The following is a 26270-nucleotide window of genomic DNA, read 5'->3' on the forward strand; positions in this document are numbered from 1 at the left end:
GTCGGTGCAGACTCGATGGGCCAAATGGCCTCTTCCTACACTGTAGGGTTTCTATGATTTTCCTGGTTCACTTTCCATGATAGATCTCTGCATGGTAATCAGGAGTAAGAGCCCTGGTTGACTGCTTCCTTCAACCTGATATTTCCTGAACAATAAGACCCTTCAATATTGCGGGATGCCACAGGTTCTCTTAAGCCTGTTGTTTCACAACTTAAATAAGTGAACAAGATCCGTTGTGTTTTGCACTTAACTATATAGTTGTTTTCATTTGATCTATAAAGTATAAAGCTTGCATTCTCTGAATTAAATTCACAAAAGGTACAATTTTATGATTATATGGGAATATTATAAAATTGACGATTCTCACAAAACCAACAAAATTAAAGGGTTGTATAGAAATGTTCTCCATGTTATTTAACTCTTTTGTTGAGACAGCAGCCGACCTCAAAACTGTTACTAATGCACCCGTAGAAACAGAAAATAGGAGCAGGAGTAAACCATTCTGTCCTTCTGGGTTGCTCTGCCGTTCAATATAATCATGGCTGATGTTCTAACTCAACACCACACTCTCGCGCACTCCCCATACCCATTGATGCCTTTGGCGTCTATAAAACTATTTCCTTCTTGAATATGTTCAGTGACTTGACCTCCGCAGCCTTCTGTGGTAGAGAATTCCACAGGTTCACCATCCTTTGAGTGAAGAAGTTTCTCTTCATCTCTAAATGGCCTACTTCATATCCTGAGACTGTGATGCCTTGCTCCAGACCCACCAAGCAAGCCCACGGATAACCTCACGATGCTCCACTTCTCCAGCTTCCACCCTAAACACGTTAAAGAAGCCATCCCCTACGGACAAGCCCTCCGTATACACAGGATCTGCTCGGATGAGGAGGATCGCAACAGACACCTCCAGACGCTGAAAGATGCCCTCATAAGAACAGGATATAGCGCTCGACTCGTTGATCAACAGTTCCAATGCGTCACAGCGAAAAACCGCACCGACCTCCTCAGAAGACAAACACGGGACACAGTGGACAGAGTACCCTTCGTCGTCCAGTACTTCCCCGGAGCGGAGAAGCTACGGCATCTCCTCCGGAGCCTTCAACATGTCATTGATGAAGACGAACATCTCGCCAAGGCTATCCCCACACCCCCACTTCTTGCCTTCAAACAACCGCACAACCTCAAACAGACCATTGTCCGCAGCAAACTACCCAGCCTTCAGGAGAACAGTGACCACGACACCACACAACCCTGCCACAGCAACCTCTGCAAGACGTGCCGGATCATCGACACAGATGCCATCATCTCACGTGAGAACACCATCCACCAGGTACACGGTACATACTCTTGCAACTCGGCCAACGTTGCCTACCTGATACGCTGCAGGAAAGGATGTCCCGAGGCATGGTACATTGGAGAAACTATGCAGACGCTGCGACAACAGATGAATGAACACCGCTCGACAATCACCAGGCAAGACTGTTCTCTTCCTGTTGGGGAGCACTTCAGCAGTCACGGGCACTCGGCCTCTGATATTCGGGTAAGCGTTCTCCAAGGCAGCCTTCGCGACACACGACGGCGCAGAGTCGCTGAGCAGAAACTGATAGCCAAGTTCCGCACACACGAGGACGGCCTCAACCGGGATATTGGGTTCATGTCACACTGTCTGTAACCCCCACAGTTGCCTGGACCTGCCGAGTTTCACTGGCTGTCTTGTCTGGAGACAATACACATCTTTTTAGCCTGTCTTGATGCTCTCTCCACTCACATTGTTTTGTTTCTTAAAGACTTGATTAGCTGTAAGTATTCGCAATCCAACCATTATTCATGTAAATTGAGTCTCTGTCTTTGTATGCCCTGTTTGTGAACAGAATTCCCACTCACCTGAAGAAGGGGCTTGGAGCTCCAAAAGCTTGTGTGGCTTTTGCTACCAAATAAACCTGTTGGACTTCAACCTGGTGTTGTGAAACTTCTTACTGTGTTTACCCCAGTCCAACGCCGGCATCTCCACATCCAGACCCACCAACCAGAGGAAACAACATCCCTGCATTCAGTCAGTTAACCAGAATTTTATACATTTCAGTTAGATCCCATCTCATTCTTCTAAATTCCAGTGAATACAGGCCCAGTTCACCCAATCTCTCCTCGTATGACAATTCTGACGTTCCAGAAATCAGTTTAGTGAACCTCCCTTGCACTCCCTCAATGGCAAGTGTATCCTTTCTTAGATAAGAAGATCGAAACTGCACGTAATACTCCAGGTGTGGTCTCATCAAGGCTCTGTAAAGCTGCAATAAGACATCCCTGTTCTTGTACCGAAATCCTTTCAATGAAGGCAAACATGCCATTTGCCTTCATAATTGCTTGCTATATCTGCAAGTTTGCTTTCAGTGACTAGTGTACTTGGACATCCTGGTCCCTTTGTAGGTCAACATTTCCCAATCTGCCATCATTTGGATAATGCTCTGCCATTCTGTTTCTCTGGCTGTAGTGATTGACTTCATATTCATCCACATTATACTGAATCAGCCATGTGTTTGCCCACTTACTGAATTTCATAGAAATCATAGATTTCTCTCTCTCTCTCTCATCTCTTTCTGCCTCTCCATATTTTGGCATGAACTCCAAATCATCATGAGTGAGTTGCATTCACACTCCACCCGCTGAGTCTCTGACAGGTTTACAATCTCTGTCTTTCTATTGATACGTTAATGTAGAGCAGCAATCCATTGTGCAAATTGCTGTCTTTATTTTTAAAACTTATTTTTTTCCTGCTGTTAGTTGTGTTATTTTAATTCACAAAGCTGACCTCGACACAAGACCCTAACATACTCGCAGCCAGTCCCTACAACACAGGGAGTGGAGAGGGAATGGGGATGTGTTGCTGCTCTCATTGTGGATTGACCACATCCATGTTTCAAGAAGGTGCCGGAGCGTGGCAACTCTTTGCAAACTATGTATGGTATGATGTATATGGATAGCACGCTATGATGATACTTTATGATACTTTTTTTCCTCATACTTCATTTTGCTACCTGAAGTAACAGTACTCAAAGTATTAATACAAAAGCAAAGTATGCAGATACGGAAATCTGACGAAAGAAAAATGCTGGAAAAACTCATAATCAGGCAGCATCTCTGGAGAGATGACCATTTCAAAATAATAAATCTTGTATGAACTGGATAAATTATTTATGAACGGTGGTTTTTAAGGAACACAAGGTTCTTTTCGTACAGTTTATATTTATATTGTATTGTTTACATTTTTCCAACTCAGTGGCCCAGGTTTTACGATAGCTCGAGCTAAAGCTATCAGTGCTCGGTATTATTATGGTGGAAATCAGATTTTCAGTATCTACACATGCATAGTAAAACATGGAAACTCTTGTTTCCCGATTCTCTCAGGATTTTCCGCCTGCATCACCATTCTCTCGAATGGCCAACGCAGGCTGAAAATCGCCCCCCCCAAAAGTATTTTGCTAGAGGGAAGTTCAGAGAAAATATTTCTATAGGATAGAGGTGTGCCATGACATATAAAAGTTTGAGAACCACTGCCCTCAAGGACCCCACACAACAAGATTATTAATTACAAAAACAGAAAATGCTGGAAAAATTCAGTAGGTCTGATAGCATTTGTGGAGAGAGAATAGCTCTGACAAAGGGTCATCCAAAATTGAAATGTGGGCTCTATTCTCTCTCCACAGATGCTGTCAGATCTGCTGAATCTTTTCCAGCATTTTGTTTCAGATTCCAACATCCACAGTGATTTGCCTTTAAGATTATTAATTAGCCCCTGCTCGTTGCATAATACTAAATCTACGATAGCATGTTCCCTAGTTGATGCCTCGACATACTCGTCTAAAAACAAATCTCATACACACCAGGAATTCATCCACTAATTTAGTTTGCCCAATCCATACGTAGATTACTGTCACTCATTATTACTGTAGCATCCTCATTACATGCATCTCTAATTTCCTGTTTAATGCCATCTCCTACCTTACCACTACTGTTTGAAGACCTATCAACAACTCCCACTAATGTTTGATGCCCTTTGTTGCTTCTTAGTTCCACCAAGACTTATTCTACATCTAGAATTTCTGAGCCAATATCTTCTCACTATTGCACGGAATTTCATCCTTAACTAACAGCACCGCTCCAGCTCCTCTACCTTTCTGTCTGCCCTTCCTAAATATCGAGTACCCTTGGATATTCAGTTTCCAGCACTCTAAAAATATTTATCTATTTACAGCGCAAAGAATTGAAATATAGCAGTGGGATTAACATTCCTTTTATATTGAAAGAGTTAATTATTGATGGTTCTAATTAAAAATGTATTAAAACGTTGTAATTTAATTACAACCTATACACTCTCACCTTCTAAACTTTACAGCTAATCTTGCAAATCCTTCACATCCTGCCAGTGACTCAGTTTTTCTGGTAATCCTATAGGTGTACCACTGTTATCATGCACTGTAATTCAGTTTTATTTGCTCTTTTCAATTCCCCAACCTCCCAAAAACAGAAGGCATTTGGTTACAGGTGTTAAGACCATGCACCTACATTTGCAGGGATGACTGATTAATCATCTTCAATGCTGCTTGTCTGGCACATAGGTTACACTGAAGTGTGACTGATTGGCAGTTGGGATAGAAAATGTAGGGCAAGCCAAGACCTGCATTGTTTTTGGAAGATCGTTACCGATAGCCTTTTACAAAATTAAAGTGTGAAAAGAATAGGCTGAGCAAACAGTTGACCATATCTAATTGAAATGTTTCAAGTAAAAGTGTGTCCCCTTTCTTTAGGATATACCAAGAGTGCCTCCAGCAATGTAAACTTACCACCATCAACTCGGTTATTAAAATGTTGGAACAATTTTTGTTAAATTATTTGTACAGATTTTGTTAACTCTAAGACTGCAATCTGAATCTGCTCTTTAAGAGCTAATATTCTAATTCTCATATGGGCATGAATTTTTCTACAGGGAAAGAAACAGTGACAGTAGCTTGGAGGAACTTCCACAAAATTTAATTGTCTCTTAAAAATTTTGTTTCAGTACATTTTGAATTTCAATGTGATGTGGCTAAAATTTTTTTTTTTAAAGTAGGCATGTTTTAGATCACCAATTGTTTCCCTTCTTCAGTCGCAGGGGCCCTGCCCTTGTTCCAGTTGGACAGAATTTTTATTCATTCCAGAAATAAAAACAGAAAAATGCTGGAAAGTCACAGCATGTCTGGCAGCATCTGTGGAGAGAGTAACGGAGTTAATGTTTCACGTCCATATGACTCCACTTCTTTCATATCATTTCCTCAGTCAAGACCCTTGGCATTTGTGGTTACATTGGACTCTTGGCTCTTTGTTTGAACTCAGACAGTGAATACTGATGGATATTCAACAAAATAGCTCCACCATAAACTGACTTCATCTGCCATAACACTGGCATGAACTGGTTGGACTAAATATGGTGAAGGCAGGTTTAGTTGAGGCATCAAAAACAGAACTCGATTGCTTCACTAAAAAGGAGGAATGCGTGGGGTTATGGGGAGAAGTGGGAGAGTGGCATTATGTAAATTGCTCAAACAGAGAGCAGGCACAATGGGCCAAATGGATTCCTTCTGCAGTGTAACAAGTCTGAGATTCTGTGACATCAGCATGCACTTTCTGACAGGGCCATTGCACAACAGGACACATGGTTAATTTCCAATTTAGATCTCAGCCCCCTCCCTGAGCCTAACTCTTGAGAACAGCAAACGAAGCATTGACAAGAAGCATTGATAGAAACAATCCCTTCTGGCTTGGTGATAAACTTACACACTCAAATCCAGTAACTGCATTTCACTGATGAAATGTTGAATTTATCTTGCCTCTTTACGTCATAACTCACCTGATTCCAATCTTGTGTATGTAATCTTAGCCAGAGAATCATGTGCAATGGCTGCTCTTGCTACTCCTGTGGCGTTATAGAACATAGAACAGTACAGTACAGCACAGAACAGGCCCTTCAGCCCACGATGTTGTGCCGAGTCAGTGGCATTCTCCTAAGTACCTGTTTTTGGGCCCTTTCCTATTTCTCATCTACATGCTACTCCTCGGCAACAACATCATAAGCTGCAGCATTAGTTTCCATTGTGTGCTGACAGCACCCTCTGGACCTCAGCGCCTCTCTCAACCCCTCCACTGTCTCTAAAGTGACAGACTACTTGTCTGTTGGATGAGCAGAAATATTCTCCAACCTAAATATTGAGCAAACTGAAACCCATTGTCTCCAGTCCCTGTTACTTGCGCTGTCTCTCTCCCTGGCAACTGTCTGAGACTGAGTGGGACTTCTTATCATTCTGACCTCGAGCTGCGTTTCTGATCACATATCCGTGCCATTGCTTGGATTGGTCACTTCCAGCTCCATAACAAGACACAGCCTTCGACACAAGTGCTCATGACACCATCCTGCAACACGTTACCTGCCACCATCTCAGCACAACCGCATCCTTTTACTTTCAAACCCTTCCATTGCCTTTCTATCTCTGTAATCCCCTGCAACCCCGCAATCATCATATATCTATGCTGCTCTAATTCCCACTCCTTGAGGATTCCTCACTTTAATTGCCGTGCTGTTGGTCGTACCTTCAGTTGCCTATACCCTAAGCTCTGGAATTCCATCCCTAAACCTCTGCAGATCTACTGCTTTTTTTCTTTAAGAGACTCCTTAAAACTTCTACCCCATACTCCTGTGTGGCTCAGTGTCATTTTTTTCTCTATCATGCCTCCTGTGAAGCACCTTGAGATGTTTTATTTTGTTACAGGTGCTATGTGAATACAAGTTGTTATTAGATTTAATCTACATGATTGTATGCAATTTGATTTGGAAGACTTCGGATTGGCAAAATAGACTGTACTTATAATTGAGAATGCTTAAATCATTGAAGAGGTTGGTGGAGAGAGCAGACAAATGGTCCAAACCTGAAACTTTATCTCATCTGTTCCCCACCCTCTCACCGTGGCCAGTGTGGACTGGCTTTGATGTTGGCATCATTTTCTCGTTTTGTTTCAGATTTCTGGTGTCTTTAGATTTTTGCTGTATTATGTATTTCATTGTCTGATGCATGAGAAGCACTTTAATTTTTAGGTGTACTGTAAAATCAGTGTACTTGGAATCGTAAAAGATGAGTGATAAAGGCAAAGATGTCTCAACATACACGTTTTGGGCATGTGGTAAATTTTCTGTTCCAAATGAAGTAATGTTTTACGGCTTTCATTACTTTTAAGACATTTATTAGGTAAATATTTGCATTCACAGGATAAGTGGTGTGAACCTGCCCCCTCTTGGGAAGTAAAAAGGCACAGATTCCAAATAATGGGCAAAAGGAGTAGAAGTAATGTGAAGAGAAATGTTTTCACCCAGAGGACGGTTAGAGTCTGGAACAAGTGGTGGAGGCAGGTTCGATAGAGGTATTCAAAAGGAATTGGATTGCTATCTGAAATGAAGTAATGGGAAAGGTTACGGGCATAAGGCAGGGAATTAGGTAGAATGCTCTTTCAGTGAGCCAGTGCAGACTCGATGGACTGAATGGCGGCCTCCTGCACTGTAAAGATTCTGTGATTGACTATTTTTCGTCCATGTTTTATATTAAATAATTGTTATTTTGAAGGATAAGTATCAGACTGAATTAATAGCATAAATGTGAAGATTTTTTTTTTCCCCAATTATGTTTCACCGTCGCTGTGTTATACTCAAACTGTGTTATACTCAAACTGTGATAGTGTTTTCTTCCCACCACGAAGCACTTTCTGGCAGTCTGTGATCAGCCTGCACCTTTTCAAATTGGTGAACTTGGTGTTATGTCAGCCTTATAATGATGACTGCATTTCCAAGTAATTCATTATATGTATACTACTTTAGGTTGTTTGAGAGGAGTGAGAAGACAGGAAACAAGATATAATTTGAAGTTACATAACACCTTTCACTAGTCAGAACACCTCAAAGCTAATCATTGTCAATGAATACTCATTGTGTTATAAGCAAATATGGCAGCTGATTTATGCACAGCAAGTTTCCACAGAAGGCAAGTAATCAGATTATCTTTTTTAGCTGTATTAGTTTAGGGATGAAGTTTGTCCAAGGCAGCTGGAGAGGTCATAATTCCTTTCAAATTATTCTAACTGTATATACATGATCAAGAAGATGAAGCCTGTTTCAGAGGAGATGGTGAAAGTACTCTTCCTTCACCTGAGACATGCATTAAATGAACAATGGCTTAGCTTTTTGATGAAAAAACATGCAGCCACAGTGAAGTTGAGCGAGACGCTGGCTGGTTGGTAGTTCGCAACATCAACTTTGATTTAGGTTTTCGTAATGTATTTATTGTCTCTTCAAACCTTTTAGTCAAATGTCTTCATATCTCTCATGAAATCAGTGACTTGGAGAACCATGAAAACCTGACAGCCAATAGCTTATGCAAGTGGTTCTTCATGTGCTAGCACAGTTGGTGAGGGTACAGAAGCTCAAGTATTCCGAGCTGTTTAAAACTTCAAAAACAGATTTATCTGATTAGATGGAAAAATGGGGAGAGGGGAATAGACAATGAAGCATGATTATAGGTGTCTTGTGCTCTGCTTCCTTTCATACTGCACAGTTGCATAACGTATTCTCCAGAGCTGCACTGTATTGTACAGTACTTAATCCATACTATTGGAATAGCAACACTGCACTGAAAGTCTCTGACATTACTCATTCACTAATGTTAAACACACAGTTAACGATTGTTTCTAAGGTGCAATGCAATTTTATTGCAATGCATATTTCACTAAGACGAGCTGTAATTTTAATACTGTATGATTTTGGGTTGTGTTGAAACCCGATGATTGCAAACAATATTATAAGGTTATATTCTAACAAGGTAAATGTTTGAGTGCTGAATTTGAAACCAATTTTATTCTCTGCTTTTCAGCCGCTAAATGAGCGACCGTTTATTCAGAAGCTGTTTCGTCCAGTCAGTGCAGAAGGACAGCCACATAATCTTGGTGACTTGTTGAAAGAAATGTTTCCCACTGCTGTAACTCCTGAAGGTAGAATTCTGATCCTCCGTTAGCCATATAACCACAGTTTTGTATTGTGTTCTGTAATTATATTTGAAATTTTGTAATTATTGTTTTGCATAATATAAATTTTAAATTATTGGGCTATGAACGTTGATCAGCAGATAGGCCCTTCGGTCCAACTTGTCCATGCTGCCCTTTTTTAAACCCCTAAGCTAATCCCAATTGCCCGCATTTGGCCCATATCCCTCTATACCCATCTTACCCATGTAACTGTCTAAATGCTTTTTAAAAGACAAAATTGTACCCCCCTCTACTACTACCTCTGGCAGCTTGTTCCAGACACTCTCCACCCTCTGTGAAAAAATTGCCCCTCTGGACACTTTTGTATCTCTCCCCTCTGGACACTTTTGTATCTCTCCCCTCTCACCTTAAACCTATGCCCTCTAGTTTTAGACTCCCCTACCTTTGGGAAAAGATATTGACTATCTAGCTGATCTCTGCCCCTCATTATTTTATAGACCTCTATAAGATCACCCCTCAGCCTCCTACGCTCCAGAGAAAAAAGTCCCAGTCTATCCAGTCTCTCCTTATAACTCAAACCATCAAGTCCCGGTAGCATCCTAGTAAATCTATTCTGCACTCTTTCTAGTTTAATAATATCCTTTCTATAATAGGGTGACAAGAACTGAACACAGTATTTGAAGTGTGGTCTTGTACAACTTCAGCAAGACGCCCCAATTCCTGTTTTCAATGTTCTGACCAATGAAACCAAGCATGCCGAATGCCTTCTTCACCTCTCTGTCCACCTGTGACTCCACTTTCAAGGAGCTATGAACATGTACCCCTAGATCTCTTTGTTCTGTAAGTCTCCCCAATGCCCTACCATTAACTGAGTAAGTCCTGCTCTGGTTTAATCTACCAAAATGCATCACCTCACATTTGTCTAAATTAAACTCTATCTGCCATTTGTCAGCCCACTGGTCCAATTGATCAAAATCCCGTTGCAATCGGAGATAACTTTCTTCACTGTTCACTATGCCACCAATCTTAGTGGCATAGTGGACAGTGAAGATGATTCCAGCAGGCCAGGACGTAATATATTATAATTATAAATGAAGTGAATTATAAATTTGCTATTAATTTGTCAACTTTCCAAAATGATGGCTATGTTTTTGATGGTTTCAAAACAGGAGGCCTGAAAGCATCATATTTTACCCTTCATTTAATTCAATTTTTTAACAAGAGGTAGTGTGCCCACAAATATGATGTCTTGAGTTCAAAGTAGAAACACACACAGGTTACAAAATGGCAATTGGCCATTTTCCCCGACATTTCTATTCCCTGTATGTGAGTAAATTCCTCCTAGGTGTAATTGTATTTTCATTAAGCCTACTCATAACATTTTTTAAAGCAACAAAACAGCCAGGGTCAGAGACGTTCATTGTTTGGCAGCTTTGGCCCCAAAATATTGCACTGCGATGTTCATTTTCAGAGGCCCACAATGTTGCATTGCTGTTGACTATCAGAAAATGGTTTGGAATAGTGGGTAACTTGTACAGCTAAATTTCCAGTTAGAAGCTTGGGGCCTTCTCAGAGGCCACTTCTCTGTAGGTTCAAACCTATGTAAATTAGGAGTCAGTTGTGATTCCTGTATAATGTTCTGGTGGTAAGTGAGCCTCTGTCCCAGCATGAGTCCACAATAATAAAACTGGACACAGAAATGCTTGAAAGAAAACCTTCGGAAATCAAGCTCCATGAATTTTAGATACACTTTGAATTCCGGTACATATGCAGTGGCTATCCTCGGGTAGCTCCCAATGTTACTAGCTATATTACTAATGTTTATGGAAGTAGGTTTCATGCACAAGAAGTGTAGAAATTTGACCTGGGCTCGAATCCCATGGTGGCAAACGGTGAAATTTGAATTCAATAAAAATCTGGAATTAAATGTCTAATGGTGACCGTGAAACCGTTGTCAATTGTTGCAGAAACCCATTTGGTTCACTAATGTCTTTTAGGGAAAGAAATTTGTCATCCTTACCTGGTTTGGCCTACATGTGACTCCAGACACACAGCAATTTGACTGACTGTTAAATGTCCTGAGGGACTGGCAATAAGTGCTGGCCCAGCCAGTGGCGCCCACATCCCATGAACGAATAAAAAAAAAACTGGCCCAATTTTGTACTTTTGAGACTACCAACCGCGTGACTTTCAGTGTAGGTTCTCCTTCTGTTCATAAACACAAGAATCGAGTTTCACATAAGCGCACATATTTGATAGAAAACATTGTTATAGTAGTTTTAATCTGAGAAAATGAAATTGCATAGTATGGTTAATCATCTCCTTGTATACTTGTATTTAGCATTTTTAGTTTATAAAAATGTTTAGTATCGTGTTTTAGTTTGCTGCATTGTTTGTTTCCAGAGAAAGCATTCCGTTTAGTGAAGGAACCAAAATAATGCCAAGAACAATTCTGAAAAGAAACTGGAGCAATGTGATTGTGATCTCTTCTCCTTTTGACTGATTTTGACATGATTTGATCATTTCAGTTTCTTCCTCTGGTTAATGTTTTTGCGATGGCCATTCATACTTGTTAAGTAATTTCCATGTGACCCATAGTATCATCTAAATTTATGTTAATCTGTTTCCTTTCTGTGTGTCTGGTTCCTAACATTCTTCAGTGCTGGTTGATTTGATGTTTTATGAAAGTGAAATTTTAAAATCATTCGTTATCATTAAATCAGTCAGCCAATGGGACTTGTTCACTGGGATTACTGCACAGACATGGAAGTGTTTTTTTTATTAGTTCCTGGAATATACAGTGTTTTCCTGAAAACATAAACAAATATAAAAATAGCATACTCTATGCGTCTGTTACTTTGGACAGGAAATAGACACATAGCTGTTGTCTAAGATCGATCAAAACCTGGGTGGAAGGAGCAAAGATTGCCTATGCATGGCAAGTCCTATCAATCATCTTACTTAGATTAATACAGGAAACATATTTCACATGAGACAGGATCCTAAAGTGTTTATTGTAGATAAAAGCCTGAACCATCAAAATGGTTATTGCGCGAGAAATAATTACTAAACAATAACTTAGGTTTATCAAAAAACTACAGATGATTCTGTTTTATTCGCTTGCTGTCACTGGATAAACAAATAGTTGAGGTTAACATATAACTGTCTACATAGAGAAAGATGTTGGGCATGTGCTGACCATTATTGCATGCTGCATCCCTTTATGATCTGTAGTGTTACAGCTCAGTTTTGTTCTGTTTCTCCCACTGGTATTCAATACATGTTTGGAACTCCAACCTCCATAAATACTGTGAAAAGTTTGCTATCAGCAAGCCTGGAAGATTGTAATGGTTGCGTCCTTTATTGACCAATTTAAACTTATTTTTGCATTAAATCAGGGAAGTTTTTTCTAACCTCTATCCCAGGAAATTTAAAATACTGAGAACAGAGCAGGCTCCCAATGCTCCTGAGACTCTGGCAGAGGTACCTGCAAAGGACCAAATCACTATTGGCACTGCTAATAGAGGAAGAAGGGGATTTGTGCCATTGCATTGTCAGCGGGTCTGCAGTAGGTGGCAGACATTAACAACATTCATTCACAAAGAGGTTAGCTAAGCCAGAGGTACTAAAATGCATGTATCTGTCAGAATAGATATTATGAATTCCGGTACATATGCAGTGGCTATCCTCGGGTAGCTCCCAATGTTACTAGCTATATTACTAATGTTTATGGAAGTAGGTTTCATGCACAAGAAGTGTAGAAATTTGACGAGACTTTAAAAGCTGAGTAAATTGAGCTTCTGATAGAATTTGAACATCTCTGATGTTGGCGAACCATGGCACTACAGTTATGGAAGAATTGAGCATTTTAAAAATAATAAGTTGTGCACAAAAAAACGCATAGAATGTTTGAGGCCACGTGGTGAAATTGACTAAATTTTATCAGAGGTCTAACTGGAATAGCAAAGTCCTTGGTATTATAGCTCTAATATGTCGCTGTATTGCTGTCAACGCATTAGAAAATGACAGAGCAGATATTTTTAAAACTATGTTAAATGGCTAAATTTAGTATTCTCCCTCTAATTTTCTCCAGTTCTGTCAAATTATTCTTGGTGATTAGTTGCTGAGAATTTGTACAAGCTTCAGATATTCTGTTGGATAGTGGTGTTTCCTAATGACAACTCCGCACTGGAAAAAACAAATAAGAACATTGCTTATAAAAATCTACTTTGTTCTTTGGTTTCAATATTTTCTTTGTTTAATTTCTGCTTCATGGTAATCTTGGTTGTCTACTGCACTACCAACTAAGTTTTGTTGGCCAGTCTCTGGCCGCAATCAAATTCTGTTTCTATTTTCAGCTGTTGGTTACTTTCTGATTTGTGTCTTTTTCCTTGGTATCTCTTCTGGCTGGTATTTGTTTTATGCCCTCATTTAAGCCAAGGCTGTAATGAAACTGTCCCTGATTAGTTAGGCAATGATTTCCATAGTTTCATAAGCTTTTAAAGATTCAGAGATATTTCACTTCTGCTCCAAATTATTACAATGAAAGTCCAAAAACCACATTAGGAAGTGCAGCAGAACACAATTCCATAACCACTTCCAGCACCTCTGGCTGTGTACCAATAAATTTACAGCCTGTTAAATACAACTCTTAGCTTCCTTTACACTTGCCTTGTTCTATATAAAGAGCAAGCACCAAAATGCTGCAGCAAAGCTGTCACGCTGGGTTGTAGGCATCCACCTGGCAAAGTTGGCTTTGCATGAGCACAACCATTCATAAAAGAAAACACAAGCATCATACTGGAGTGTGGAACCTGTTGTGTTCTTGGATATTGTACTTTTTCGGATAACTCCTGCAATAGTTTTGAACATTGCATACCTGAGGGACTGTGTGGGGCCACAGTTAATTTCTCTGATCATAGGTGTTTGAGATCTGATGAGAGGTATATAACATTTGTTGGAAGGAATATATGAGGATGCCTGAAGCCCAAAATGACAGCTTAGCTGCAGCATCTCAATGTTAGGCCTCTAAATAGGACCAGGCAATTGTAAAGAGAACTTAGAGTTGTATTTAAGAGACTGTAAGTGAGTTGCTGGAACCGGTTATGGAATGGTGTCCTGTTTCACTTCCTAATGTGGTGTTTGGGCTTTCATTGTAAATAATTTGGAGCAAACATAAACATAGCAAAAGTAAAATATCTCTAAATCTTTAAAAGCTTATCAAACTATTGCATAAGTAATCAGGGATGTGGCCTCATTACAGCCTTGACCTAGATGAGGACAAAAACTGAATACCAGCCAAAAGAGATACTGAGGAAAAAGATCCATATCAAAAAATAATAAATAGCTGAAAATGGCAACAGAATTTGTGTGTGGGGTCAGGGACTGACCATCAAATCCAGTTGGCAGTTAAGTAGACAATTGAGATTAACATGAAGCAGAAATTATATGGAGAAAATATTCTAGACACTGGACAAAATCATGTGCTTTTACTATTTTTTTTTCATTGGTGTGTTGCCATTAGGAGAAGCCATTACTAATTGGGACATTTCAACAGAAGATGTGATTTACAGGTTTAACAATTTATTTGTGAATTATGTAGCATTTTATACTATATCTTACTTCTGGTGCTACGTGTCCATGTGGCAAAAGGTGGTGACAACCAAATAGCTAATCAAAAATATTTTAAACAATTACATTAGTTCACACGTTAATTGGTAATTTTACTTTTTTTTTTGCTCATTGTTGGTTCTGCATTAGATTTTTTTTTAAATTCTAGCCCATTTTTTTCCCTGAACTCTATTGATACATTGCCAACTTTCATGGTTTGTCTTTTTTTATGAATATAGGATTTGAAGCAATTGGTTGCTTGCATGTAGCTAAGTGGCAATCAAGCGTGATAACTGACAAAATGTGCAGTAGTATGTTTCCGTTTAAAGTTTATTTATTAGTGTCACAAGTAGGCTTACATTAACACTGCAATGAAGTTATTGTGAAAATCCCCTAGTCACCACACTCCGGTGCCTGTTCAGGTACACTGAGGGAGAATTCAGCATGACCAATGCATCTAATCAGCATGTCTTTCGGACTGTGGGAGGAAACCAGAGCACCCAGAGGAAACCCACACAGACACAGAGAGAACGTGCAGGCACTGCACAGTCATCCAAGGCCGGAATCGAACCCGGGTTCCTGGCACTGTGAGGCAGCAGTGCTAACCGCTATGTCACCGTGTCGCCCTCAAATCAAATATGTTTGATTTAATATGTGATTTGTAGGCATTTGCAGTTAAGATATTCCTCAATGATTTAATAATACAGAAAGATGCACAGTTTTAACAAAAGACAAAACTTAGTTAGCCCACATCATACAGTTTGAGAAAGAACTATCTCAGCATTGAAACTGTATAAGAAGCCAGCCTTCTGTACAAAACAATATTTTCAGATTTTGTTCTTTGAAATGGATTTATCGATCCCTTTGTCTAGGATTAAGTTTAAAAGAATTTTGCATTCCTTGCTTAGGATTTGCTTTTGTATTTTTTTAAAGCACAGATGTCTAAATATTGTCAGGCAATTATATTTTTCTCTTCAGCTCCTCCTTTGTTCCTAATCTCTCGTTTTTTGATCTTTTTGAAAGAAAAGAGGAGAAAGTGAAATAGTTTTCAGTTTAATGTTTCATTATAAGCAGTTTTGCTGATGGTATATTTTATTAAACACAGGCTTTAATTAATAAATCTTTTTCAAAACTCGCATGTTCTAGCAATTTTATTTCTATTCATTTATAGGATGTGCATCGGTGGCAAGGTGTTGCTCATCCTTAGTTGCCCTTTTAAAAAAAATACATTAATAGCATAGCGTCTGAAAATAACAAGATCTTTGACTAGAGGCCAGTAAACTGGCTTTTGCAAGTTACAAAGTCATAACACACCTTAAACGAAAATCTTTTTTAAATGTAAAAAGTCCCGTGTATTGTGAACTCATTTACACTTCATAAATTGTCATCTCTTTGCTGACAAAAAAAAAACTTAGCATGGGGATATTAAAAGTTTAGTGCAAGTCAGAAAGATACTCAGACCCTTGGGAATATGTATCAAGCGAGCCCTTACTATCTATCTAGCCTCTGATTCTCAGGTGACTCTCACATCAGTAATATGGCACTATCTCTGCCGCTGAGAAAGTAAATAGAATTGGAGCAGAAAACTCTCAGTTCCATTGTCATTTAGCTGGAGGGGCACTTGTTTTATGTAAATTTTAATTGGTTAGTTTTTTAATTTTTGTCTGATATTGTTTGGTTAGAATGTTTTTAAGATTATGCATATTTATTTACATAGAATTTAAGCTTTTAATTTAGTTGAAGCGAGTCAATGGTTAACAGTTGCTTTGTGACAACCATAAGTCTCTACAGTTAACAATGGCCTGGATTTTGCAGTTAGTGGCAAAGGAGCAGTGCTCGCCGTTCACCTCATTGGCAGCAGCCCACCAAGAGTTTGTGGACTTTGAGTGAAGATATGTCTGATTCAGTGTGGTGTCTGTCACAGGAGAGTTAGGGCATATATGAGCAGGGGAAGAAACAGTTCAACCAATCAGATTGAAGAAAAATAGAACTGTCAAAGTTCCTTTGCAAAAAGAGTCCATTCAGCACATCGTGTGTGTGCCAACCAACAAGAGATAAAAGGAACTAGCCACTTATTTTAACCCTGTTTTTCAGCATCTGGTCTATAGCTTGCAGCACTTCACATGCAGCTTAGACAGTGAATTCCAGGTGCCCACCAACCTCTGGGTGAAAACTTCTTTACTCCTGTCCCATTTAATCCTTCTACCAATCACCTTAAATCTATGCCCCCTGGTAATTGACCCCTCAATGAAGGAAAACTGTCTTGTCTAAGCCCCTCATAATTTGTACACCTCAATTAGGTCACCACTTAGTCTCCTCTGTTCCAAGGAAAACAACTCTAGTCTATTCAATCTGTCCTCATAGCTGCAACATTCTTGTAAACCTCCTCTGCACTCACTCCAAAGCGATTATGTCATTCCTGTAACTTGACGACCAGAACTTTAACCAGCGGTTGATACAATTCCATCATTATTCTTGTGAATGGAAAGCAGTTTCCGGAAAAGTGTGAGGTAATGCATTTGGGGAGGGCAAACAAAGCAAGGGAGTACTCAATAAATGGGAAGATATTGGAGGAGTTGAGGAGAGTAGAGACCTTCGAGTACTTGTTCACAGGTCCTTGAAGGTGCCAGGACAGGTGGACAGAGTAGTCAAGGAAGCACATGGAATGTTTTCCTTTATTAGGTGAGATATTGAATACAAAAGCAAGCTCCTGAAATGGGACGTTTGGCGACCCGTTAGCAGGATGCCGGGGAAGGAGGTCTTAGCCAGAGACTGATGGGGGATGGGGGGATGGTATAGGGTTGACTGGGGATTGGGGCTCCCTATGAGCCTGCCTTTCTGGTGTCTTTAGGTCCCCACTCCAATAAAATTTCTAATTGGGAGAATTCAGTGAGAATCTCTCAGGCTCCCAAATTTCCAACAGTACTTGAATTGTGAACTGAATCGCAGTGACCTTCCCAGTTGTAATCTCATCAGTTTTCCAGCTGGAGACAGTTTCACCTCTTGTCAAATGCCACCTTCATCAATCCTCCTTGTTACTTCCTCAAAAAGTTTTATATTAATTTCGTAAGACACGATCCTTCCTTAACAACTATGCTGACTATCTCTGATCAATCCGTGCCTTTCTAAGTGACTGTTTATACTGTCTCTCAGAATTGTTTCCAATAATTTTCACACCACTGAAGTCAGACTGTTTGCCTATACTTTTATGGCCTATCCCCGCCTCCCCCACACACTTTTTAAATAATGATGCAACCTTTGCAGACCTCCAATCCTCTGGTATCTCACCTGTATCTACTGAGGATTGGAAAAAGGTCCTCAAATTATCCGTTATTTCCTCCTTAACTTCCATCAACAGCCTGAAATACAATCCATCTGGTTCTGGTGATTTATCCACCTTCAAAGATGCCAGTTCCTCTAGTACTTCCTCTCTCTCGATGCTTACTGCTTCTAATATTTCGCAGTCCTCCTCTTTCAGTAGAATGTCTGAATTATCCCTGTCCTTAGTGAAGACAGACAAAATACTCATTCCTGTACTGGTTGTGGTTTTTCATGAAGGCCCCGTCTTCTCAGCTTTGCCCCTTGCCTGAGGTGTGGTGATCCTCAGGTTAAATCAGCACCAGTCAGCTCTCCCCCTCAAAGGGAAGAGCAGCCTATGGTCATCTGGGACTATGGAGACTTTACTTTTACTCACTGAGAATCCTGTGCAGATTTTCTGAATCAACCCACAAGTTACCATGTAAATCTCTGATAGGCCCTACCTTTTCCTTAGTTATTCTCTTGCTCTATATTGGTAAAACGTCTCAAGACTTTCTTTGATTTTACCAGCAAATACTTTTTCTTATCCTCTCTGGTTTCCTAATTTCCATTTTTACTTCACCCCTGAGCTTTCTATACTCCTCTAGACTTTCTACAATATTAAGTCTTTTGTTACAAGATTTCTTTTTCTGCCTTACCTTGACCTCTGTACTTCTGAGCTCTAGATTTGGCAGTGCCACCCTGTTTCTTTGCAGGGCATGTCCGCACTGTACTTGTAGAATTTTACCTTGAATGCCTCCCACTGCTTTAACAGTTTTTCCTAATCCTCACTGATGTATAGAGCAATGGAGTTTGTAAGCGACAGAAGTATCAATCAGAAAGTACAAATTAGATTTAAATCATGTACAGAAAGTAAAATAAGGATTAGTAACGACAGATGAAATTAAGAGAGAGATGTAAAAGAGATGGGGGGAAAAAAGTCAACATTAATTAACTTCTGAAGGAATGTGTCTGTCTCCACACTTGCAAAATTTAACTTCTAAGATTGTTTGGCATTTTCTCATGAATGTACCAACGTTATCACATTGTCGTATCTTTAGTGGGGAACTAGTGAGAAAGTACCCCAAGTTCATGCCCATTGCACTTCTTTTAATGCCAAGATTTAGATCAGGCCCTGTGGGCAGTGCCAAGATGCCTCCTGGGCAGTGCTAGGATAATGTGGATGAATGTGAGGTTATCAACTTCGGTAGCAAAAATAGGAAGGCAGATTATTATTCGAATGGATGTAAACTGAGAGAGGTGGATACTCAGCGAGAACTTGGTGTCCTTGTGCATCAGTTGCTGAAAGTAAACATGGACGTACAGTAGACAGTAAAGAAGGCAAGTGTTATGTTGGCCTTCATACCGAGAGGATTTGAGTAAAGGAATAGGACTATTTTGCTGCAATTGTATAGGGCGTTGGTAGGGCCACACCTGGAGTATTGTGTGCAGTTTTGGTGTCCTTATCTGAGGAAGATGCTCTTGCTATAGAGGGAGCACAGCAAAGGTTTACCAGACTGATTCCTGGAATGGCAGTACGGTCATATGAGGAGAGAGTAAGTTGGTTAGGATTATATTTATTGGAGTTTAGAAGATTGAGAGGGGATCTCATAGAAACTGATAAAATTCTAACAGGTTTAGACAGGGGAGATTCAGAAAGAATGTTTCCCACTGGTGGGGGAGTCCAGAACTAGAGGTCATACTTTGAGGCTAAGGGGTAAACCTTTTAGGACTGAGGTGAGGAGAAATTTCTTCACACAGAGAGTGGTGAATCTGTGGAATTAACTATCACAGAAAGTAGTTGAGGCCAAAACATTGCGTGATTTCAAGAAGGAGTTATATATCGCTCTTGGGCCTAAAGGGAAATGTGGGGAAGGCACAATCAAGGTATTGAATTTGATAATCAGCCACGATCATAATGAATGGCAGAGCAGGCTCGAAGGGCCGAATGGCCTACTCCTATTTTCTATGTAGCTTCTGTGTATGTAAATAGACTAATAAACTATTGAGATCCACAGAAAAGTGGCAAATGGAATTCAATCCAAAGAAATGTGAGATATTGCATTTGGGGAGGGTAACAAAGCAAGGGAATGCACAATAAATGGTACTTCTGAGAAGTGCAGCGGGACCATAAAATGCATGTCCACAATCACTGAAGGTAACAGAAGGTAGATAAGGTGGTTGAGAAGGCAGATGCAATCCTTTATCCTTTATTAGCCAGGAGAAGTTTATGCAAGAACCATATAAAATGCTACTTGGATTTAGAGTATTGTATGCACTTCAAGTCACCACATTATAGCAAGGATGTGATAGTACTGGAGAGAGTGCAATGTGGCCAGAGCTGTAGGAAGAATTGGCTAAATTAGTGTTTTCTGTGGAGCAGAGGAGGCTGAGGGGAGATTCAGTTCAGGTTTTTGAAGTTCAGGGGGACCACAGTAGAGTGGATAAGAAGGACCTATTTCCATAATCCGATCAGAGGGGTGGGGTGGTGGGTGGTGGTAGTTGGTGATGGGGAGTGAAGATTTTAAGGTAATTTTTGGAAGAATTAGAGGGGAGTTAACTTTTCACCAGATTGGGGGTGATGGGGCACCATCCTAACTAAACTCAATTCAGTGCTTGAAGGAGTGGCAGATACAGAAGCACGCATTACATTTAAAGGTACTTAAATATATGCACTTGAAGTGCCAAACCTACAAGGCTCAAGGCCAAGAATTGAGCCACGGCTACATAGCTGTTTTTCAACTGGCACAGACATGATGGGCCAAATGATGGTCTCCGGCACAATAATTTTCCATTACACTATGATTTGTTTAACCAGCTGCCCCTGTAGTGGCTTAATATCACCAAACACTAACCTCTGTTGAATAAATATAAATGTTTCTAAACTCCGTGTTGAATGTGAAAATGATCATTGAATAACTATAATATCTTAAACATAAATCCGTCTAAATTTTTTTTTAAATTACATGCTGTCTTTTATCTATGGGTTTCCCTGCCTCTGCTCACTGTCTAACTTAATTTTGCCCTGTTACCAGTTATGAAGACAAGCACCTGATAACTAGGTGACATCCATAAAGGGCACCAAAGATGATAACATTCTTGGAGTAGAGTATACTTAATCATAGTTGATAATGCCACAAATCAACAATTTCTTCATCTTACTTTTATCTCTTTCCCTCTCTCAAAGAACCTTTTCATTGTATGCATCCAATTCCTTGCAATGCCACCTCCAATTCAATTCAAAATGAATTTGTTCTCTAATAAATGCAGTAACAGCTGGTTAAGGCAGTGAATGCCTGAATCATGCAGATCAAGGAAGTTCCAGCTTTGAACCCTAGTCTAGTGTTAGCTAGTTTCATCCAGTGTGATAAGTGTTGGAATTGACCTAATTCTTCTGGATTAGTAAGGGAGCATTCAGCTCGTGCTCCAGCTCTCGTTCACAATGCAATGACCTCTGCAAACATTAAATGACAGAGGAGAATAGGATCAGGCTCTTCTGTGATGCCCTATTCTGTTTATTAGCCTTCTGTTATCCCATATGCATATGGAAGATGGTCACATGGGAAGGTGTTTTTATATATTCTAAAGAAAAAATCAGAATTGGAAAAGAGCTCAACTCAATGGTAAAAATGCTGATCGATGAGCCTCCAAAACCTTATTTTCTGCTGGTGTACTGTGAATGTGATATCAAGCAAGATGGTCACTAATCAGAATTGTCCTTTGCTCACTGAATAACAACCTAAGACATCTGGAAAAACACAGGGCCTTCAAAATGTTTGACCTTTTGAAAGGATTGGAATAGAGAAGAAAAGAGAAAGTGGCATTTGATTTATTTTTAATCAATTCTATATGTAGGCCTGCACTTTTGACTATCCCAATAAAATTTGATACAAATTTGCTTAATGTGTACTCCTTTATGGATTTGCGTTTTCATGATAAACAACACTCCGTTTGTTCGCTATCACAGGATGAAAGCACTTAAACCTTGTGTATATATATTTGTTTTACTGCTACATCATGTATTGCTCGTAAGATTGAGATCTCATTCACCAGGAAACATTAGGCCAAGTTTTCTTTCAAGATTAATTACCCTTTTAAAATGAGTGTTTGATGTCTCCCTTTGGTGTATCCTGGCTTGGTTAATCCTCTTTGACCTGACCCACTGGCTATTACTGCAATTGCCATGGCAAAATCTTTCTCCATGATGTATGGGCTATAGACTTCAGCCTGTGGTTTTTCATGTAGATGGATTCAATTAAATAGATTTTTACTGATGAATAGAATAAATTTTAAGTATTGCTCAGAACCTAAACAAAACTGTCCAGACTTTCAACTCCGCTATAAGACTTGTCTCTCATTCTGTTTCAAATTTCCCACTAATTCTGGAGAATATGTAAGTGAAAGTATTTTTTGCAAGTCTTATTTACTGTATTTGTCTTGTATCTTTGCTTTAACTTCCCATATTTAAGCAGTGGAGAATTTGAGGTTCCCATCCAAACACATCATCACTTGATGCTGGGTTTATTGAATTGACAAAGTTGACGTATTGAATTGCTTTTGCACATTAGCAATTCCACATATGCATGGACACACATGCGAGTAAGCACGGTGCGTGGACTTTGCACCAAGCATTACCACCATCACCTTTCCGACATAACTTGACACAGTTGTATAACAACCCTGTTTTAAAACAAACCCAATTTTAAGAGGCTAACCTTTCAGAAACTGCAGTTTTTAAATGAACTTACTGAGCAGCATGTAACAAAGATACACCATGAGGAACTCGCGAGCGATAAAATTAGGCAATGCCAGCACTAGGTAGGAAGTGGTTTGGTTAACAGTCTATAAGAAGCATGATAGACATATATTTTTTGCAAGTGATGCTCTGCAAATGAATCTGTAATAATATGCATTAACTGCAGAGCTTCCATTTTTGAAGTGTGATGCATACTGAAATATGAAGCCTAATCCTGAAATTAAAAGTGCATAATTTAAAGACTCAGTATGAGTAAGTGCTGTTGTATTCATATAGCTATGCTAATGCTTCCTGAATTATTATGAATCATGTTAATTTAGGAGTTGTTTGAGAGTTTTGTAAGATTAGATATTTACCTTTAACTGTGAATACTTTATGTAACTTGGTTTTGTTTGTGCTTGTACTAGATGTGGAGAAACAATATCAAGTAGTGATTCACGGGATTGAACCAATGCTGGAGACACCATTACAGTGGCTCAGTGAGCATCTGAGCTACCCAGACAATTTCCTGCACATTAGTATCATTCCTTTGCCTAGAGACTGAGGAAGCAGGCAACTCTTAATAGAAAAAGAAAGCAAACAACCCCTGGACTTGCCAGAGCAGTTGTATATTCCACTTCCATAGAGCCTGTCGGAAGCAACTTGACCAGAAATACTCACTGCTGCAAGCCAAACAGGAAGAGATCCCACAACCAGATAAGGGGCTGGTCCTTGTTTGCATCACTACTATAATTCTGCTGTCGTCATAAAAACCTCACTTGCACCATGAAAACTTCTCAAGACTACTGGTATCATTTTTCTTGCTAAATGGTAAACGTGATATTTGCAAAGGTACCAAGCAGTGGAAACATGTAGTGCTTGATTTGTCCTTCTGATTAACGAATAACCAGGGGTATTTCCAAAAGTGACCACGACTGAATTGTAAAACGACAGAATGGAAAGAAACATATTTGTACTTTCCAAAGGATTGTACTGGCTCACAGGAAAACAAGTAGCATTCTTTGTAACGATGGTGGCAAAGGTTTTACAGAAATGGTTCAAAGTCTCTCTGTCTGTTTCCACTCTTACCCCCGCCCCCCCCCAATGCACTCTCTCCCCTCTGTCCCATTCTTTTTTTTCACTCCTTTCTCTTTCCTCCCCCTCCTTCACCTTCCGGATCCCCTGCTTTTCTTTTTCCATTTCCCCAGCCCGTTTACTGTTCCCATCCCGCTCGCTGCTCCCCTTCCCCCTGCCCCACTCGCTGCTCCCCTTCCCCCTGCCCCATTCGCTGCTCCCCTTCCCCCTGCCCCGTTCGCTGCCCCCCTTCCCCCTCTCCCCCGTTCGCTGCCCCCCTTCCCCCTCTCCCCCGCTCGCTGCTCCCCTTCCCCCTCTCCCCCGCTCGCTGCTCCCCTTCCCTCTTCCCCGTTCGCTGTTCCCCTTCCCTCTCCCCCACTCGCTGCTCCCCTTCCCCCTCTCCCCCGCTCGCTGCCCCCCTTCCCCCTCTCCCCGCTCGCTGCTCCCCTTCCCCCTCTCCCCCGCTCGCTGCTCCCCTTCCCCCTCTCCCCCGCTCGCTGCTCCCCTTCCCTCTTCCCCGTTCGCTGCTCCCCTTCCCTCTCCCCCACTCGCTGCTCCCCTTCCCTCTCCCCCACTCGCTGCTCCCCTTCCCTCTTCCCCGTTCGCTGCTCCCCTTCCCTCTCCCCCACTCGCTGCTCCCCTTCCCTCTCCCCCACTCGCTGCTCCCCTTCCCTCTCCCCCACTCGCTGCTCCCCTTCCCTCTCCCCCACTCGCTGCTCCCCCCCCCTCTCCCCCGCTCGCTGTTCCCCTTTCTGCTTCCCCACTCGCTGCTCCCCTGCCCCGCTCGCTGCTCCCCTTCCCCCTGCCCCATTTGCTGCTCCCCTTCCCTCTCCCCCACTCGCTGCTCCCCTTCCCTCTCCCCCGCTCGCTGCTCCCCTTCCCTCTCCCCCGCTCGCTGCTCCCCTTCCCTCTCCCCCGCTCGCTGCTCCCCTTCCCTCTCCCCCGCTCGCTGCTCCCGTTCCCTCCGCCCCGCTCACTCCTCCCCTTTCCTCTCCCCTGCTCGCTGCTCCCCTTCCCCCGCCCCGTTCGCTGCTCCCCTTCCCCCTGCCCCACTCACTGCTCCCGTTCCCTCTCCCCCGCTCGCTGCTCCCCTTCCCTCTCCCCCACTCACTGCTCCCCTTCCCTCTCCCCCGTTCTCTTTTCCCTCTCCCCCGCTCACTGCTCCCGTTCCCTCTCCCCCACTCACTGCTCCCCTTCCCTCTCCCCCGTTCTCTTTTCCCTCTCCCCCGCTCGCTGCTCCCGTTCCCTCTCCCCCGCTCGCTGCTCCCGTTCTCTCTCCCCCGCTCGCTGCTCCCGTTCCCTCTCCCCCGCTCGCTGCTCCCGTTCCCTCTCCCCCGCTCGCTGCTCCCGTTCCCTCTCCCCCGCTCGCTGCTCCCGTTCCCTCTCCCCCGCTCGCTGCTCCCGTTCCCTCTCCCCCGCTCGCTGCTCCCGTTCCCTCTCCCCCGCTCGCTGCTCCCGTTCCCTCTCCCCCGCTCGCTGCTCCCGTTCCCTCTCCCCCGCTCGCTGCTCCCGTTCCCTCTACCCCGCTCGCTGCTCCCGTTCCCTCTACCCCGCTCGCTGCTCCCGTTCCCTCTCCCCCGCTCGCTGCTCCCGTTCCCCCTCCCCCGCTCGCTGCTCCCGTTCCCTCTCCCCCGCTCGCTGCTCCCCTTCCCTCTCCCCCGCTCGCTGCTCCCGTTCCCCCTCCCCCGCTCGCTGCTCCCGTTCCCTCTCCCCCGCTCGCTGCTCCCCTTCCCTCTCCCCCGCTCGCTGCTCCCCTTCCCTCTCCCCCGTTCTCTTTTCTCTCTCCCCGCTCGCTGCTTCCCTTCCCTTTCCTCCGTTCTCTGCTCCCCATCCCTCTCCCCTGCTCACTTCTCTCCTTCCCTCTCTTCCTCACTTGTTGGTTCTCTTGTCCCAGCCTGTTCGCTGCTTCCCTACCCTCCCTCCAGCTTGCCGTGTCCCGTCCCCCTCACCCGCTTGCTGCACCACTTCCTTCTTTCCCTGCTCACTGCTCGCCTTGCCTCTCCCAGGCTGCTAATCCCCTTCCTTCTCCCCCGCTCGCTTCTCCCCTCTTCTCTGCACACTGCGCCCCTTCCCCTTCTCCCGCTCACAGCTCCCATTCCCTCTCCTCAGCTCACTTTTCCCATTCTCTCTCCCGTGCTCGTTACTCCCATTCTCTCACACACTCACTGTGCTCCTTCCCTCTCCCCAGCTCACTGCTCCCATTCCCTCTCCCCTGCTCACTGCTCCCATTCCCTCTCCCCTGCTCACTGCTCCCATTCTCTCTCCCCAGCTCACTGCGCCTCTTTCTATCCATCCTGCACATCTTCTAATGGCAGACTGTAAACTCTACAATGAGTTTGTATATTCCAGTTATTGGGATTTATATCTGTTCCAAACTTTAGATCAAACATTTTTGTTTAATGCAGTTGTTTGCATTCATGGGTTCTGAACTAGACACAATTCGGTGATTTTAAATATATATGGCATTTGTTTTGTACTTAATAGATAATGGAAA

The 26270-nt window shown here is 42.1% G+C and overlaps 1 protein-coding gene across 1 annotated transcript in view; it reads left to right on the top strand.

The window, feature by feature from the left end:
* The window catches only part of LOC144493963 (autophagy protein 5-like), a 61025-nt gene extending 37173 nt beyond the window's left edge, over positions 1–23852 (top strand). The window contains exons 7-8 of the mRNA XM_078213538.1: positions 8949–9066; positions 23131–23852. Of these exons, the coding sequence (XP_078069664.1) occupies positions 8949–9066; positions 23131–23267 (255 nt within the window). The 3' untranslated portion in view covers positions 23268–23852. The remainder of the gene's footprint in view (positions 1–8948; positions 9067–23130) is intronic.
* The last annotated feature ends 2418 nt before the right edge of the window (positions 23853–26270 follow it).

This window comes from Mustelus asterias, chromosome 5, assembly GCF_964213995.1.
Source record: "Mustelus asterias chromosome 5, sMusAst1.hap1.1, whole genome shotgun sequence".
Taxonomy (NCBI): Eukaryota; Metazoa; Chordata; class Chondrichthyes; order Carcharhiniformes; family Triakidae; genus Mustelus; species Mustelus asterias.